Source organism: Giraffa tippelskirchi, chromosome 12, assembly GCF_054371585.1.
Source record: "Giraffa tippelskirchi isolate mGirTip1 chromosome 12, T2T-mGirTip1v1.2.pri, whole genome shotgun sequence".
In the NCBI taxonomy this organism is placed as follows: domain Eukaryota; kingdom Metazoa; phylum Chordata; class Mammalia; order Artiodactyla; family Giraffidae; genus Giraffa; species Giraffa tippelskirchi.
In genome coordinates this window covers 4,497,782-4,513,599 of record NC_137286.1, presented here as the reverse complement: position 1 = coordinate 4,513,599, position 15,818 = coordinate 4,497,782, and the positions used below count along the sequence as shown (strand labels likewise).

Sequence of the window (15,818 nt, the reverse complement as noted above, 5' to 3'; positions counted from 1 at the left end):
GGCCGGGGCAGGCCCTGACTTGGGAAGGGTGTGTTTGCGTGTGTGTGTGTGTGTGTGTGTGTGTGTGTGTGAGAGAGAGAGAGAGAGAGAGAGAGAGAGAGAGAGAGAAGGAGAGGGGAATTAATTAAGGGAGAGGAGAGTGGTGGAGGGTGTAGTCATGACTCTCCTAATTGCTCTCCAATTTCTTTGGGCTTCAACAAAAATCCAGATGGAGGGTTCTTAAGTCCTCCTTCCTGGGAGTCGGGGGGCCGGGGTGGTGGGGGAGGAAGGCTGCCCACCACCTTCTGCCGGGCGTCTCTTTGCAGAGTGAATAGGGTCTTTGGCAGGGGTTTAAGGAGGGGACTTAGCCTGGGAGCTCCCAGGGCGGTGCAGATGGAAACAAAGGCCCCGCAGAAGGAATGTGGGGAGCCCCCCACGGAGAACAGCCACCTGGGGATAATTGGGAGGCCCAGTGCAGATGAGTTTTCCCAGGTTCTGTGAATACATTCTCTCAATAGAAGGTGCCCTTTCTTCACATGAAAAGAGGAAACCTCAATTACCTCCCCCTGAAACAGAGCGGGTGTGTGTGTGTGTGTGTGTGTGTGTGTGTGTGTGTGTGTGTGTTCCCTCCAGGGGCTGCGGCGGGCCCCTCGCCCCTGTGTGCGTGGCGGGGGCCCCAAGGCGCACAGACGAGAGGCTGCACAATGCACGTCCAACCAGCCGCCCCGTCGGCGCGACCCCGGACCAGCCTGGGCTCCCCCGATCCAGGGCTTTCTCTTTGCAAGTTTCTCAGGAGGGGGAATCAGGGTTGCTGTGCCCGTAAACAAGAATCTGATCAAACCGGGCCCAGTGCCCGAGAAACAGCCAAAGGAGACAGAAGTCCAGGGTGGAAAGTTGGGGAGGAGGCCGGTCAGGGGGGGCCAGAGACTGACCACACGTCTGTGCTGGCCGCCAGACTCACAGCTGCGCTGGTCCTTCCGGCCCTTTCTCTAGGCCATTTCGTGGGGAGGGGATCGAGTCATTCCTTCGGGTTAGGAAACTGGGGCTTCCGGGGCTCTGTGATCCATGGGGCTGATGCTTGCACTTAGGAAAGGTGAGAGACGGGGGCAGTTGGCAGGGGCCACAGGGTCGGGGCCACCCTGAGCAAGGGGACCCTCTGAGCTGGAGGGAATCAAGTTGGCATCCTCACTGCCCCCAACTGTCCCGAGGACTCAGGCCCCTCTAGAGGAACACAGGGCAGAGTCCCCGCCATGAGATGAAAGCTTCCTGGTTCTGAGTCTTGGCTCGTGTCTTTGTTGCTGCTGGCTTCTGGGCCTCGGTTTCCCCATCTGTAAAATGAGTCAGTGGCCTTTCAGTTCTCTGCATTCTGTGAGGCAGAAGAAGCCAGGGATGTCAGCACTAGACAGACAAGGGCTCTTTCACCAGAGGAGGGGATGGAGGTCCCCAGGTGTTCAAGTTGGGCCCCCACTGGCCTCCTGGCTGGGGGCAGGGACACCCTGCTACTCAGGCCTGGTCAGAGGAGAGAGTTCAGATTGGGCACTTTGGGTGCCCCAGGGTCAGGCAGCAAGCAGCTCTGCATTGGTCCTTTGGGGACCTGGTTCCAGCCTATGCTCAGCTCCCACTGTGACTATGACCTTGGTCCCCAGTGGGCCTCAGTTTTCCCATCTATGAAATAGGAGCAGTGCAGGATCATGGTCACCTCAGGGTCCGTGGGGCCCTTGGTTCCTTCCAGCTGCTCGGGGGTTTGTTTGCTGAGTCTTGAGAGTCAGAGGGCTGGAGATCACTGGTCTTCTGTGTCCCCACCCTCTTTTACTTCCAAGACAAGGAAAGCAGAGACCCGAGGGCGCCGGGTGTGAAGCCTATCGCCCTTGGCCAGGTAGCGGGGTTGGCAGTCGTCAGACAGTCCTCTCGGTCAGCTCTTTGTGAACATGGATCCTAATAAGGCTCGTGGCCCAGAGCAGCTCGGTGGACTATTCTTCCACGCAGGTGGGCCGCCGGCCAGCCCTGGAACACCTTTCTGGGCCGTGTAATGAGCCTGGCCGGTGGCTGCCATCCCAGGAGGGTGTGCCAGGCCGCACCCTCCCCTGCGACTTGCCCCGGGGCCTTTTGGTCACGAGACCCTCTGCAGCACCTCCATGGGCACCTTGGCCCACTCCGTGGAGAACTTCCTGAAAAAGCCATCAGGCAGAGAGACAAGTTCTGGAAAAGTGATCAGTCGCCGGGCCTGCCCCAGCTGCCCATCCCAGACTCGGTTTTACAAACATCTCTAGCTGTCTCTTTGTGCTTCGGTGCGGGGTAATACAGAGCACAGAAAACCCGCGTCAGGCCTGCACCCGGTGATTACCACGGTGAGCTGCAGCCTTTGTTTGCTGACCTTGGTTGTTACAATACCTGCAAGCTGAAATGAGGGATCGAGAAATTGCCAGCTTCAATTAGACCGGCAGCCTGCCTTCCCAAGTGCCTCTGCCACTCTATCCATTAACGGTAAACATACGCCAAATAGGCCTTAATTCTCTCTAATTGCCCACTCCTGAAGCAAAGAGTGAAATTCCAGGAAGAGGCGTATGTAAACATCCCTCATCCCCCGGCCAGCTGAAATTAGAGGACTGATGGGGGCCGGCAAGAGACTGGTGGGGGGACGGACATGATTTCAAAAGCTGTCCCAATTACCTCTCCTATTTTCATAAATGAGCCCGTAATGTTCAGGGCCCTGGCCTTCACAAAGGTACAGGAAATGAGGTCCGCCAAGAGCTTGCATCTGTTGGGGAAAGTTGTGAGGGGGGTGATCTCTCCTCAACAGGTAGGAGGGTGAGGCTGATGACTGTTTGGATAAGCTGCAGGCTTTTATTTCTGAGAATCACCATTTTATGAAAAATCATCCTTTTCCATCTTTCCCCTGCACTCAACACCCACAAATGATATATATATATTTTCAATTTCAATACAGTATCTATTGTATAGAAGAAAAATAGATTAATTAGTAAATAGGTTTTGGGGGAGAAATATATCACAGTAGGAAAAATTCTTTAAAAATTTTATTTCTTTAAATTTATTTTTTAATTGCAGGAAAATTGCTTTACAGTGTTGCGTTGGTTTCTGCCCTACAACACAAGTCAGTCATAGTCATATATATACACACACACACGTATAATTATGACTGATCCACAAATGATTTGTACTAGACATGCCAGATCAAGGAGGTCCCATTTGCCCCTAGATTAGAGGAACTTTAAAAATCTTGAGAGGCAGTATACGTGTAGCTGACTTATGATGCTGAACAGCAGAAACTAACACAACATTGTAAAGCAGATATCCTCCGATTAAAAAAGATATATCGTATGGTAAACCATAGTGGAAAAGAATATTAAGAAAAGAACGTAAATATATGTATCACTTTGCTGTACTACAGGAAGTAGCAGTGTTGCTAATCAACTATACTTCAGTAAAAAGAAAAAGAAAGAAAATGTCTCCTGAGAAGCAGAGCTAGGATTTGCTAACCCTCGTAAGCCCCGGAGGATGATTTTGGTGTAGTTAGCAGGGCTTCCTGCGTGGATCGTGAGCGCAGCACGTGTGTTTATGAGGTCCCTGGTCAGTTGCTTGCGACAAGTGTTCCTCTGGACCCTAGAAGGAGGCTTGTGTTTCCCTTTGGTTCCAGACACTGACTCATCTCTGCAGTGTCTTCGTCGGTTACAATTGCGGTTCCAATTGTTGCGGAACCAGCATCGCAGTGCTAGTACATCACCGCGGCCGCAGGGCTGGGACACGCAGAGCTCAGAAACCAAGGCATGACTTTTCCGGGGCAGTGTCTTCAGTCGCAGCCTGGGGGTCTGCGTGAAAGTTAATTGTGAACAACCAGGAATCCCTGAGGGCTCCCGGGGTCCCTGGGGAGGAAGAAGCAGGAAAAAACCCCGATGTCCTGAGCTGCTTTGGATTTCCCCAGTCCTATTAAAAGACACCAAAGAGAACCAAACTGGAAAGACACAGCAAAGCCCTTTCCTACCTCTTTGTCCTGCGGGAAGGGGGCGGTGACTGTGGTCTTGCCGTGTGTTCCAGGAGCCTGTTCGTCCTCTTAGGACTGTGGTGATGATGACAGGCCCACCCCTGGGTGCTCATGGGTCTCTGGGGAAGGGCTGGAAACTCTCCCGGGCGGGGCGGGGGGGCAGGGTCCCACAATATGGCACCCAGGGCGCCCTTAGATAACCAGTCTACCCTGGTCACCCATGGGCTGATGACTGCTTAATTAACACTGATTTTTTTAAAAAGACTTCCTGTTTCTTGCTTATAAAATCAACCAGTTAGGGGAATAGAGTGTTTGGGAACCTCAAGGTTAGGGTAGGAATTCTTAGGAGGCTTGGAAGCAAGAGGTGAGCCCCCTGGGCCCCTGGCCAAGTCTTGGGCACCTCAGTGAGTGAACCATGGGCATGGAGGTTGCAGCACCCAAATGGCTTAAGTCAGGGCAGGGGGCTTGGAGAGGACCTCTTCCTTCCTCAGGTTTCCTTGGAGGGCTACCGGACTCTCCTTGTTCTTTCTTCCTTTTCTCAAGTTTTTATTTCTCATTCTTGCCTCAATTTGGCTCCCTCCTCCCCTTACAGTGCTGATCAAACCTCAGTCATCAGATAAAAGGATTAACAGGGACCTACTGTATAGCATAAGAGAACTCTGTTCAATACCCTCTGATAACCTATCATGGAAAAGAATCTGAAAAAGGATACATACATGTATTTGCATCACTGAGTCACTTTGCGGTACACTTGAAACTAACACAACATTGTAAACATCAACCATGCTTCAGTATAAAATAAAAAACTAAAAAAAAAACCCACACCAAACCTCCCTCAGTCATCACAGACCATCTGTTGGTCACACTTAGCTACCAGAGCCTCCTGGGTACATGTTCCACATCAACTCCCTTAAAATATTTTTAAAAATGACTAACCTTTTTTTTTTTTTCTGAGCAGTTTTAGATTTATAGAAAAAGTGAGTGGCAAGTACAGGGAACACCATCACCTGCCCTCCCATTTCCCCCAAGGTTAACATCTGGCATCAGCGTGGCGCACTTGTTGCCATTGACGGGCTGACCGTGATAACGTAGCTGTTAACTGAAGTCCATGGCTTCTATTGTTCAGGGTTGCTTTTTGTATCCTACAGTCTGTGGGTTTTGACAGATGTATAATGACACGTGTCTGCCACTGTTCAGCTCATTCTTTTTAAACTTTAAGGCAAATACTTGACGTCAAAGATTTGACATGCCTGGTCAGGGCTTTTTATTTGGGGCTGGTGAAAACTTGTAGGTAGTTGTTCAGGTGAAGCTGTCTGTCCAGGCAGCCCTGTGCTTCACCTTCCATCGCATGGTTTTAGGACATGCTGCTCATTCAGGACCGCACAACCCTGGCGTGGCCCACAGCGCGCTTCCCGAGTCTCAGCCAGGGCCCGATGACCTCACCCTCAATCATGCACATGCTACCCTGCACACGCTACCGTGAACACGCTACCCCTGGCTCAGCTGTGCCCCGCAGCGCCCTTCTTCCTGGTGGAATGCGCTTCCAGGAAGCCATCTATGCAGCCTTTCAGTGTGTCCGGCTCCAGCGCTCACTCATGCAGTGACCCCGAGCCTTCAGGTTCCGTGAAAAAGCGTCTAGCATCACTGATGGCATCAGCCCACCCTGAGGGCCCTGGGGGCAGGAGCCACATCCACGCCGCCACACCAGCCCCTGTCAGCTCCAAATACACCTGGAGCTGGAAAAGGGGGCACTTGGCAGTTGAGAGCGCTTGTGAGTGAGTGTAAAGAAAAGAGAAAGGCTTGGTTTCCTCACTTCCACCCTTGAAGTTGGGGGCATCTCTGCTTCTGTTGGGTGAGATTCTCTTTGAGTGACCCAGTGCTTTCTCGTTCCAGCCGAAGCCATCATCTGGAATCCTCCGTGGCCCAGGACCTCGAACCCACCACCCCAGCACCCTCTAGCTCCATAATCGTAAGTTGGGGTGTGGGGGCCACATCTGAGGCTGGTCACCAAGGGAGGTGGGCTGCCGCCCCGACAGCCTCGTGGGGAGGGATGGGTGAGCACTGGTCGGTGGTCCCCTCCCAGGGAGGGGGTGCCCAGGGAGCCAAGCTGAGTGTGGACCTCGGGGGCTCACGTTCAGCGGCACACCCCCACCCTCCTCACGACATCTCTGTGGCAAAGGGATTCTACAGGCGGCCTCAAGTGCCGGACCCCCAAAGAATTCCTCCTCTTTCACAAAGGAAGTGAACGGCCCTTTCATGACCGAGCCCCACTCTGGCTCTTGTGTGGCAGGGCAAACTAGGATGGAAGTGGCCTAGCTGGGGGCCCCTTCGACGGGCCAAGGAGAAAATGCGGGCAGTGGCACCAGCCTCTGAAACCGTCTCCGAGCTCCAATAATCTTCACTCGCCTCCCCCCTTGAAATGTCCGAACGGACAGATTTTCTGTCTTCAAAGCTTCCGGCCAAACCTTTTCAAGCTTTTTATTGTTTGGGACTGGGACGCTTAGCAATACTGATGGGTAGTTCCTTTTTTATTTGCCTTGAAAGGCCAAAATATTTTCTTGTGTGTGTGGCCATAGACAAAGCCGTCTGCTTTCAGATGAACTCTATGTCCGTCGGCTCCCACCAGGGAGGTTGTATATACCATGTGTGTCTCTGTGTACTCTTGGGTCTTGAAACAGGTTTCTCATAGGGATGACCATTCAAAGGGGTCCTTGGGGAAGCGCCTGCCCCACCAAAGGCCTGGGGAATCTGACTCCTGTCTGTACAGGGTGTGAGCCCCGGGGTGGGGGTCTGGCTGCACTAACATGTTTTCTGCCTGTGCCTGCATCTGCCATGCTTATGTGTCAAGGACTGTGGGTTGTGTGCACCTTGGTGGTCAACTGGATGAGAGGGAGTGGGAGGTCAGAGATACTGTGAATGTCCTGTTGTTCTGGTTGGGAAGTCATTTTGCTGGGCTCTGTTACTTGATCCAAAGAAGTGAGTGGATGAATAAATGAATGCAGGCATGAAAGAATGAATAAACAAATAAATAGTGTAAAGAAGTGTACCTTGAATGAGATCCAGTTGGATACATAGGAGATCAACAGATAAGTCGATGAAGCATGGAATCAATATGTAAATAGGGCCATGCAGAAACCAGTATCAGGTTATCCTGAACTAAGGCACATGAGCAATGCAAATACATAGCACCTATAGTTTGTCCATAAAAGAAGAAAAACCTACATGACAGAAAGAAAGAATAAGGAGTCTGGATGTGTAAACCAGGGGTGAGGCTGGGATGGTGGGGCCCGTCAAAGTGAAAAGATGCGAGAGAGGGCACCAGGGATTGAATGTGACAAGGAAGATGGAAAGATGCAAAACAACACATAAAAAATAAGGAAGGGAACTTTTAAAATTAGGGGGTGAGAAAAATACTCACCAGAAGGAGGACTATGTCAGGTTATTACAAGCCAAGCATTAGGATTAATCCAAATACGTGCTCTTGGCAGTAGAAAAAAAGAAAAAAAAAAAAAAAACCACCAGAGGAAGAGCTCAAAGAATAGTTAAAAATGAAAAAAGACCTAGGGGACCAGAGATGAGATTCAACTTTAACCCGAAGTTTTCTAATTCTGGGGACACATAAATAAATGCTGAAATGAAAGAAAGTGAAAAAAAAAAAAGAAGGGAAGGATGAGTGAGCAGTGGACATACCTGGATCCAGAAGGGAGCATGACAGAAAGGGTTTTGAGTCATCCAATTCTGCGAACTGAGGTCTGTTCCATGAAAGGATTAACAAAGAGTATAAAATATCTAAATAAAAATCTAGAAATGTGGAAGAAAAAGTAACGGGTGTGAAGTCCAGAAAAACATTAGTGGGTGAATAGATAAACATACAAAAAAAGGCAGTGCTGGGAGCTGGGAGTTGAGTAATAGACGGTCATGAATCGAGAGTTGTGGTTAGTCTGACCCTGAAAGCCACAGGACTATCAAAAAATAATAAGTATCTCAATAAACAAGTGAGCGAGCATCTAAAGAAACAAAGATGGCATGGAGTGAGGTGGGGGAGAGGCTGTGGTCACACCAAAGCTCCAGGAAAATCAAAGAAGACAAGTGAGAAAAAGTGAGAAAGGAGATGTGGAAAGTTGCAATGAAAGAGAGAAAGAATAACAAAAGGTGATAAATGAGTAGATCCTTGGAAGAAGGCGAGGCTAGGAATCCAAACTGTGGATCAAAATGGGTCAAAATCTGAACATGCACTCCATTAATAGAGGAGTAAATACCTAATAAAAAGAAAAAAACAGGAAAGAAGAATGGTGTGAGTGAATGAATGAAGGAAAGCAAGAAGGAATGAATGACTTGGAGGTGGAGCTGAAGGGCCTGGGGATGCTGTTTGCAGGTGACATTAGGCTCCATCAGGTCGTGGCACCTGAGCTCCAGAGAATGCAAGAAAGAGAGAGAGTAAAAGAGAGAAACAGTGAAACTGAAAATGGGAAAGAAATGACAAGTCAGAAGTCAAATTAGAAATGCAAAAAGAAAAAGGAATATACTAATAGGTAGATAAATGCATACATAAGAGAGAGTTGTTCTAGGAATAAGAATGGGAGGAGGCGTGAACCACGCACATGGATGGATTCATGTCTGGGCTTCTGAGATGGGTCACCACCCACCCAACCAGGAGGCAGGTCAAAGCTGAAATCCGTAAGGGAGGACCTCAGAGAGGCCAGGGAGGGGAGGACCCATTCCCTGTAGATTATCATGTATCCAATTAGGTACCCTGCCATCTAGAAGTGTGAAAACAATTACTAAAGAGAAAGGAAGCCTGAATGGGTGCATGAATGCATGAATGAATGCGAAAAAAAATTTGCAGTGACCAGTGAGGCCGATGTTGCAAGGGGTGTTAGGGTTCATCCACTTCCTGGTGCCCAATCTCCAAAAGAAAGGCAGTAACAAAAAAGCCTGAAAGACTGGTAGAAGAGAACAATTAATTAAGATGGGAGAAAAAAAAATAAAAAGTTTTTATAAAGGAGTAGAAAATGGTAAGTACATCGGTGAAGTCTGTGAGAGGGGACTGGTTTAGCACAGATCATCCACATTCATTCAGATCTCTGGCCCCAAAGTTGATAAATAATAAAAAGAACGATAGCATAAATAAAAGCCTGAAGGAATAAATGCATGTGTTCCATGAGAAGGCAAGGAAAGGAGTTTGAAAAATTGAAGGGGAGACTGGGAGAAAGAAAGATATAGGAGAAGAAATGAAAATAGATGGATAGAAGGAAAAAGGCACTTCCTGGATAAGTACTTAATAAACATATTATTCATTAAATATAAAAACTAGTAAAAGCTGAGTTCATCAGAAAGAAAGAATAAATAAGGGGATGGCTATGTGGACGAATGAATGAGAAAAGGGACTTTGATGAATTTGCCTCTGCACCTGAGGCTCTTGAGAATAAAAGAATGCCAAAAGAGCCAGTGAGAAAGGAGGAGGGGCATAGACAATTATGACAAGACGGATATCAGCAATAAGAACACTGAATGAATAAATAAATATGTACATAAATTACGAGAGAGAGGGCCATGCTAGAACAAAAAGATGAGAAGGCACCATGCACCAGGAATTATGAGTGATTCAAAACTGGGCTCCTGAGAGTTAAACAAGTCCTCCTGCAAATCACCGGTATGAGGAATTAATGAACCAAAGGGGCCCTACATGGACCGGTGCCGAGAAGGCTCCAGGAACTACAGATGATGGTTAATCCAATTCTGTGCACCTGAGGCCCATAAACAAAAGAATAAATGTTGAAATAGAAGAGTGACAGAAAGAATGAATGGCGCCGTGAAGGACTGAGTTAGAAATGGAGACGCCTGAGACGGCCCAGGGGATCGTCACCCATCCACCCCGGACACCTGGGGCTCCTGAGAGTGAAAGAGAAGCAGAGGAAGAGACGAGGCAAAATGAAACTTCAGTGAAAGAGAAAGGTGGGGGACCCAACAGGAAGGTAGTGAACATGTGGGTGTGTCCAAGAGAAGGGTCTGTTAGGATTAGGGGTGAGGTGTCATCAATCCTAATGATGGATAAGGTCATCCAGTCCCCTTTTCTAGAGCGAAGGAGGATGGAGAGATAAAAAAAGAAGAAGCAAAAAAAAAAAAACCAGAAAGGAAAGATGGTAAACCAACCACCAAAGTGATAAATGGTTCGTTAAGAGAGGTTGTCTGAACAGGAATGATAATTAGTTTACATATTGCTCCTTAAATAGATAAACGCATTACACTTTTCCGAGAATAAATGAAAAATAGAGCAAATATCCAGCCCCAAGACAAGGCTGCACCTCCAGCCTTTTATTATCTTTATATCATAAAATATAGGCAATGGAGGTGCATAAATAAAAGAATAAATGGCAAAATGTAAAAGGTGATTAGTGGCGAGGAAGAAAGATTGCAAAGGCAAGTAAGCACATGGGCCGATGGTGGTTATTTTGCACGTGGAGTTTTGACTGCTATGATGATTTCCCAGGATAAGAATGAAAGGAAGGGCAAATGCGAGACTGCATGAATGAATGAATGAATGAATGAATGAAAGAGGTGGTGTTGCATGTGGGATCCTGACTCATCTTTCTTCACCTGAGTTTGTAAGAATGAAGGAACGAAAGGAAGCGTGAGAGAATAAGAAAGCAGGAATGGAAATAATGTATAAACAAATAAATAGGAGAAGGGAGACCTTCATGAACCAAGGGCTATGATTAAAGTCATGCTGTTGAAGTCAGTAAATGAAGGCATCCAATCTAAATGGATGAGTGAATGAGTGGAAGAAATGGATGCATGGAAGGAAGGGAGGAAAGAAGGCAAAGGAAGAAGGGAAATGGAAGGAAGAGAGGGAGGAAGGGCTTCCTGTTTGGGGCCCCCGGGTTCCCGCCAGCTGGATGGAGTGGGTGGCCCTTGGCATGCGGTGTGCTTGTGACGTGCACTTCCCTGGCGGGGAGGAGCTGGCTCAGGGGGACCTTTGCCTGGAGCATCACTGTCAAATCTTGGCTGTGGGGGCCATTTCACCTCATTGCTCTCATTCCGTTTTCCCCATGTGTAGACGTGGAATGGCATCGGCTCCCCGCTTGGGTGGATCGTGGGGGCAGATGCTGCCCTGCTTGTTGGCAGCGCCCCGTCTAGAGCCCGGGAGAGGCAGAAGGGCTCGGGCCCCGGGAGCCTGCAGAAGGTTGCGGGAACAAGGGGTGTTGGGTCAGGTGGGTGTCCGGGCCCCTCCCTGGGCGTGGGTCAGCTGCGAGGGAGGCTTTTCCCGCCAGGGGGCAGCAGAGGGTCAAGGAGCAAGGGGCCCTGGGTGGTACGTCGTCCTGGGAGGGGTGCCCCTTGCCTCCAGGGCCCGCTGCGCTGTCCTGGGACGGGGTCGGGGGGCCCCCTCACCTCCAGGACCTGTGCAGGGGAGAGGCGGGCGGGAAGGGGGCCGGCTCGGCCGCATCACAGAAACCTTGTTCCCGCAGCTTTCTGAAACATGTCCGGGAGCCCTCCAGCCGGGTCTTCCGTGGGTGGGCTGCTCTCCCTTCCCAACTTGGGGGGTCCTGGGGCAGGTGCATCTCAACCCGGGGTTGGCAGAAGTGGTCCCAGGACCCCATCCCCTCCCCCCTGGCATCCCCGGAGCCCGTTTCAAGGCCTTGCTACCTTCTCAACTGTTTTGCGATGTACTCTGTATTTCGGCAAAAAAAAAAAAAATGGCGTTTGCATGGTGTGTTGTTGAACTTGTCTTCTCTCCTCCTGACCCGCCCCCGCCCCGCCCCTTCCCGGGGCTGTTTGTATGGATAGTTTCTAATCCCAGGGACTCCCTGGGTCTGTGTAGTCTCTCTTCTCTGTATTGGTAGGATTTGTGCACCTGTGTGTGCTGTGCCTGTGTCTGTCTATTAATCCAAGGATCAAAGTCCTTCTCGACTTCTCGATTCCAGTCTGGGACATTAAACAAAAAAAGTAAAATTGGATTCCTAACCAGTGCCCTGAACGCGAGGAGCCCACTTGGCTGGACCCAGGATTCGTGGCTGGGAGCACGGGGGAGCCCTGGGAGCAGGGGGGAGTCTGGTGTAGGTGGGGCTGGAGCATTGCCTGGTGGGCCGGGCTGAGGGGATGGTTACCCTAGGAGTGATTCTGGGCCCTGGGTGGGGACAGGCAGTGGCCGTCACAGGTATGGGGTCTGGGTGGGGTGGGGTGGGGTCGGTAGTTCTAGTCCAGGCCAGCGATGCCGCAGGCGTGCTTGGATGTCCGGTGGCAGGGAGGCGGAGAAGCAGGAACCACAGCTACAGACAGGGTGCAGGGAGGGAGCCAGGGGCCCAGTGGCAACCTCTGTGCTCTTGGCGCCGGCCCTGAATGGACGCAGGCGGCCTTTAGGAGACGGAGGATGTGGAGTCATGTGTCAGGAGCCACCCTTCCCTGCCTCCAGCGCCACGTGTCCGGGCCACGTGAGCAGGGCTTCGTGGGCCTGAGGTGGCACTGGGGCTTCAGGGCTCTGCTCTCTTCTCTTTTGGAATCTGGGGGCCCCGGGTTCTGCCTGAAGCCTGGGGTAGGGGGGCGCACTTATTAACCCCAAAGACAGCTACTCAGAGAAGGGTCCCCAAAGAGTCCCCCAACCAGCCCAGGTGTCATCACGTGGGCCAGAGTGGGGGTGGGAGGGGCTTGGGGCAGGAAGAGCCTGGGAGGGTCTTTTTGAAGAACCCGTGTGTGGTTGTTTTAAAAGGCAGCTGAGGGTCAAGAAGATGGAGAAAGTACTAGGTGTAGAATGGGAGGGGGTCACAGCCAAGTTTGCAGAGGACACGGGGAGGGACAGAAGCAGACCCCTAAGGAGGGGGCCCTTCTCCCCAGGACCACGGGGCTGTCCAGGGTCACGTGGGTGGAAACAGGCAGGTAGGGGAATGTCCCGGGGGAGGGAGGGTTGGGATTGGATGAGTTCTGTCCTTCCAGGAATGCTGGGGGGCTGAGGGTCACTGGGTCAGGCTCTCTGAAGGTCTCCAGTTCTGGGACGTTGGGTTTCAGCCCAGGGCTCCGAGGGCCGCAGAAGCCGGGGGTGGAAGTTCCACATGGTCCTGTCCGTGCCCGACCCACGAGGTCCAAGGCTGGGTTCCAGCGCTCCTCTCTAATCACGGCCTGTCTCAAGTGCGTGCTTCCTCTTTCTCCTTTTCAAAGAAAGAACAAATTTTGTCTGTTGACTTTGACCTTTGCATGCACCCCTTGCACAAATCCTTCCCTTGAAGGCACCAGGAGCTACAAGTCTCCTTGGATTTCTGTATGACTCCCAACTCAGGGAGGCTGGCCTTGGCGCTGGCCTGCCAGCGGGTGGAGGGTGCAGATGGGTCAGCGGCCCTGTTGTGATCTTACTGTAAATGGTGTGGATAGCACATGACCTGGAGCAGATCACCCATCACTTGGCATATCACTCATCTTTATTTCTCCCCTTCAGATTCTGTTTATAAGCACACTATTTTTTAATGGACATCTAATTTTTTAAAATGAGCATCCATTTTTTAAACCCAATTGCTATTCTTCACCACATACACTTTTTTTTTTTCTTTTTGCATCCCACCTTTTCCATTTAATATTCTGCTGTCAACATTTTCCTTTCTTCCATATACTTCATCACCTCACTGGCTGCCTTGTGTCTCATTGAGCGGCTGTGTCAGTCATTCACCACATCAACCTGCTATTATCACTCTTGCTATGCATAATTCATCTTTTTTAATGTTACAAATTATGCCACAGCTAATAACTGAGCACACCCACTTTTTTTTCATTCTTATGAATTATTTTCCCACACCTAGAAATGATCTTTGCTTTGTGGTATGTCAATTTCTCCTGCTAGGCTGTGAACCCTTAAGGGCAAGGAGCTTGTTGCATTGATCTTTGTATCTCTAATGCCTGAAATGTTGTAGATACTAAATGTTAGATGAGAGGACAGAAGGGAAGATGAAGATGTGAGTGAGTGCCTGATTGGCTGTTGGAGGAGAGGATGGGAGAATGGATGAATAAATGGTGTGGTGAATGAACAAATGAATTTTCTGGTATTGAGTTTATTGATGAAAGGCCAGGAATTTTTGTATGACTACCAATTTCAGAAGGCTTGTAGCATTTTATGATGTCCAGCAATGTATTAGCATTTTGTTAAGATGTTGCTAATTTATCTCTGTTAAAAAGTGTTTTTCTGTCATTTTGACTTGCACTGCTTTGATGACTAATGATGGTTGAACATTTTACTGTGTTTGTGAAAAAAAATTGCATCTTCTGTGAACTGTTTGTCCAAGTCCACTGGGTCATGGCTTTGTGATGAGACTGGCCAAGGATGGAATGAGGGTCCTTGGGATGTAGTGAGCCCTTCATCACTGGAGTCATTCAAGGGACAGGACAGGCAGATACTCAATGAGGGTAGCTTTAAGGAGATTCAATTAGTAGGGGTGGGGTTGGCCTAGATGACCCTTCAGGTCTCTTTGACTCTTCCTGGGAAATGGGCATTGGGATGATATCCTCCCTTTGGCAGCCTAGTGACGTTTAAGGCTGCTTCTCTTGGGTGGGTTTGTGCATTTATGATTTATAAACTCTCAGCTCACCCTCTGTAACTCTTGTGGTACAGGAATCTCTTTGACCCTCCAAGGTCCAGACAACTGTGCCGCCATCTTGAATAGTTAAATGGTGGCCTTCTTGCCTGCCCCCCGCCCCCATTTCAGTTTGAGGAAGACAAGCCCTTGGATCACCATCTGCTGCCTCTCAGAGCAATCAGCTGAGGCAGTCTGCTGCCCTTCACGTTTCTAGTGTCCTCTGATGTGTGAGCAAATGTCCCGTTGGCCTCCTTGGTGGTCTTTGGGGTTTAATTAAGTATGTCAGATCAGGTCAGATAGTGAATCTGCCTTCAGAAATGGGGCAGCTCAATTCCATGAGCCAAGGAGTAGAATGACCCCCATGTTCTCCTTGGGCTTCCCTCATGCTCCACCCCAGTGGTAGCCAGGTCTCAGAGGTCATCATGGCCATTTGGGAAGGGCATGTGACCCAAGCAGGGCCCACCCCAGCTTTCCAGAACACCCTCGGCTCACAGCCGTGGGCCGCGTCTTCCCACCGACCATCTACTATAGCACTGAGCACTGTTTGCCTGTGTCAGAATTTCTCACCCACATGTTTGGGAGGCCAGCGACGATTCCCAACATTACTTGGATCCGTTCATCCATCCATCCATCTGTCCATCCATCCATCCGTCCATCCATCCATCCGTCCATCCATTGCATTTGGCCTCTTGACCTGGTGCTTTGGCCCTTCCCTCTCCTGAAAGCAAACCTTTTCCTTGTGGGCAGGCTGTGTAGCGCCATGGGCTGTGGTTATGAAGTGAACGCCCTTACTTGTGGCTTCTTCCTCCGGGGTCACTGCTCTGAGCATGTCCCAGCTGGATGTCATCTGCCACCATCACCCACACGGCTTCCTTCCCCATGGCGCCTTCCCATGCATCACACACTACGAGGGATCCAGGGCCAGGGGCCCAGGGTGGCCCCCCTCTCCCACCCGTGAGTGGAGATGTCCCCCCAGGCCACCTTGCCTGGTGCATGGTCCCTGCCATGAGCTTTGCCCTCAGCCTCTCCGCTTCCTCTACCAGATGACAGCGGTTGTAACTCATCCTTTCATCCCTTCCTTTACTCACCCCCAGCCCACAAACATTCGAAAAGGTCAGCTGGTGCTATACTAGAGTTGGGTCACAAGGTTGCATTCTGACACCCCCTCTCGAAAGAAAAGATGAGCGTGTTTGCTGGGGGCCAGTCACAAGGCAGGATCCTTGATTTGGTGCCCATCCCTTGGCCAGAGTTCTGTCGAAATTTTGATTGCCCTCTCCAACTTCGTT

General features: G+C 50.2%; 1 protein-coding gene across 1 annotated transcript in view; it reads left to right on the top strand.

The window, feature by feature from the left end:
* The window catches only part of LOC145530173 (uncharacterized), a 31,653-nt gene that overhangs the window by 10,671 nt on the left and 5,164 nt on the right, over window positions 1-15,818 (top strand). Inside the window, exon 6 of the mRNA XM_081551072.1 lies at window positions 5,873-5,948. Coding sequence (XP_081407198.1) covers window positions 5,873-5,948 — 76 coding nt within the window. The remainder of the gene's footprint in view (window positions 1-5,872; window positions 5,949-15,818) is intronic.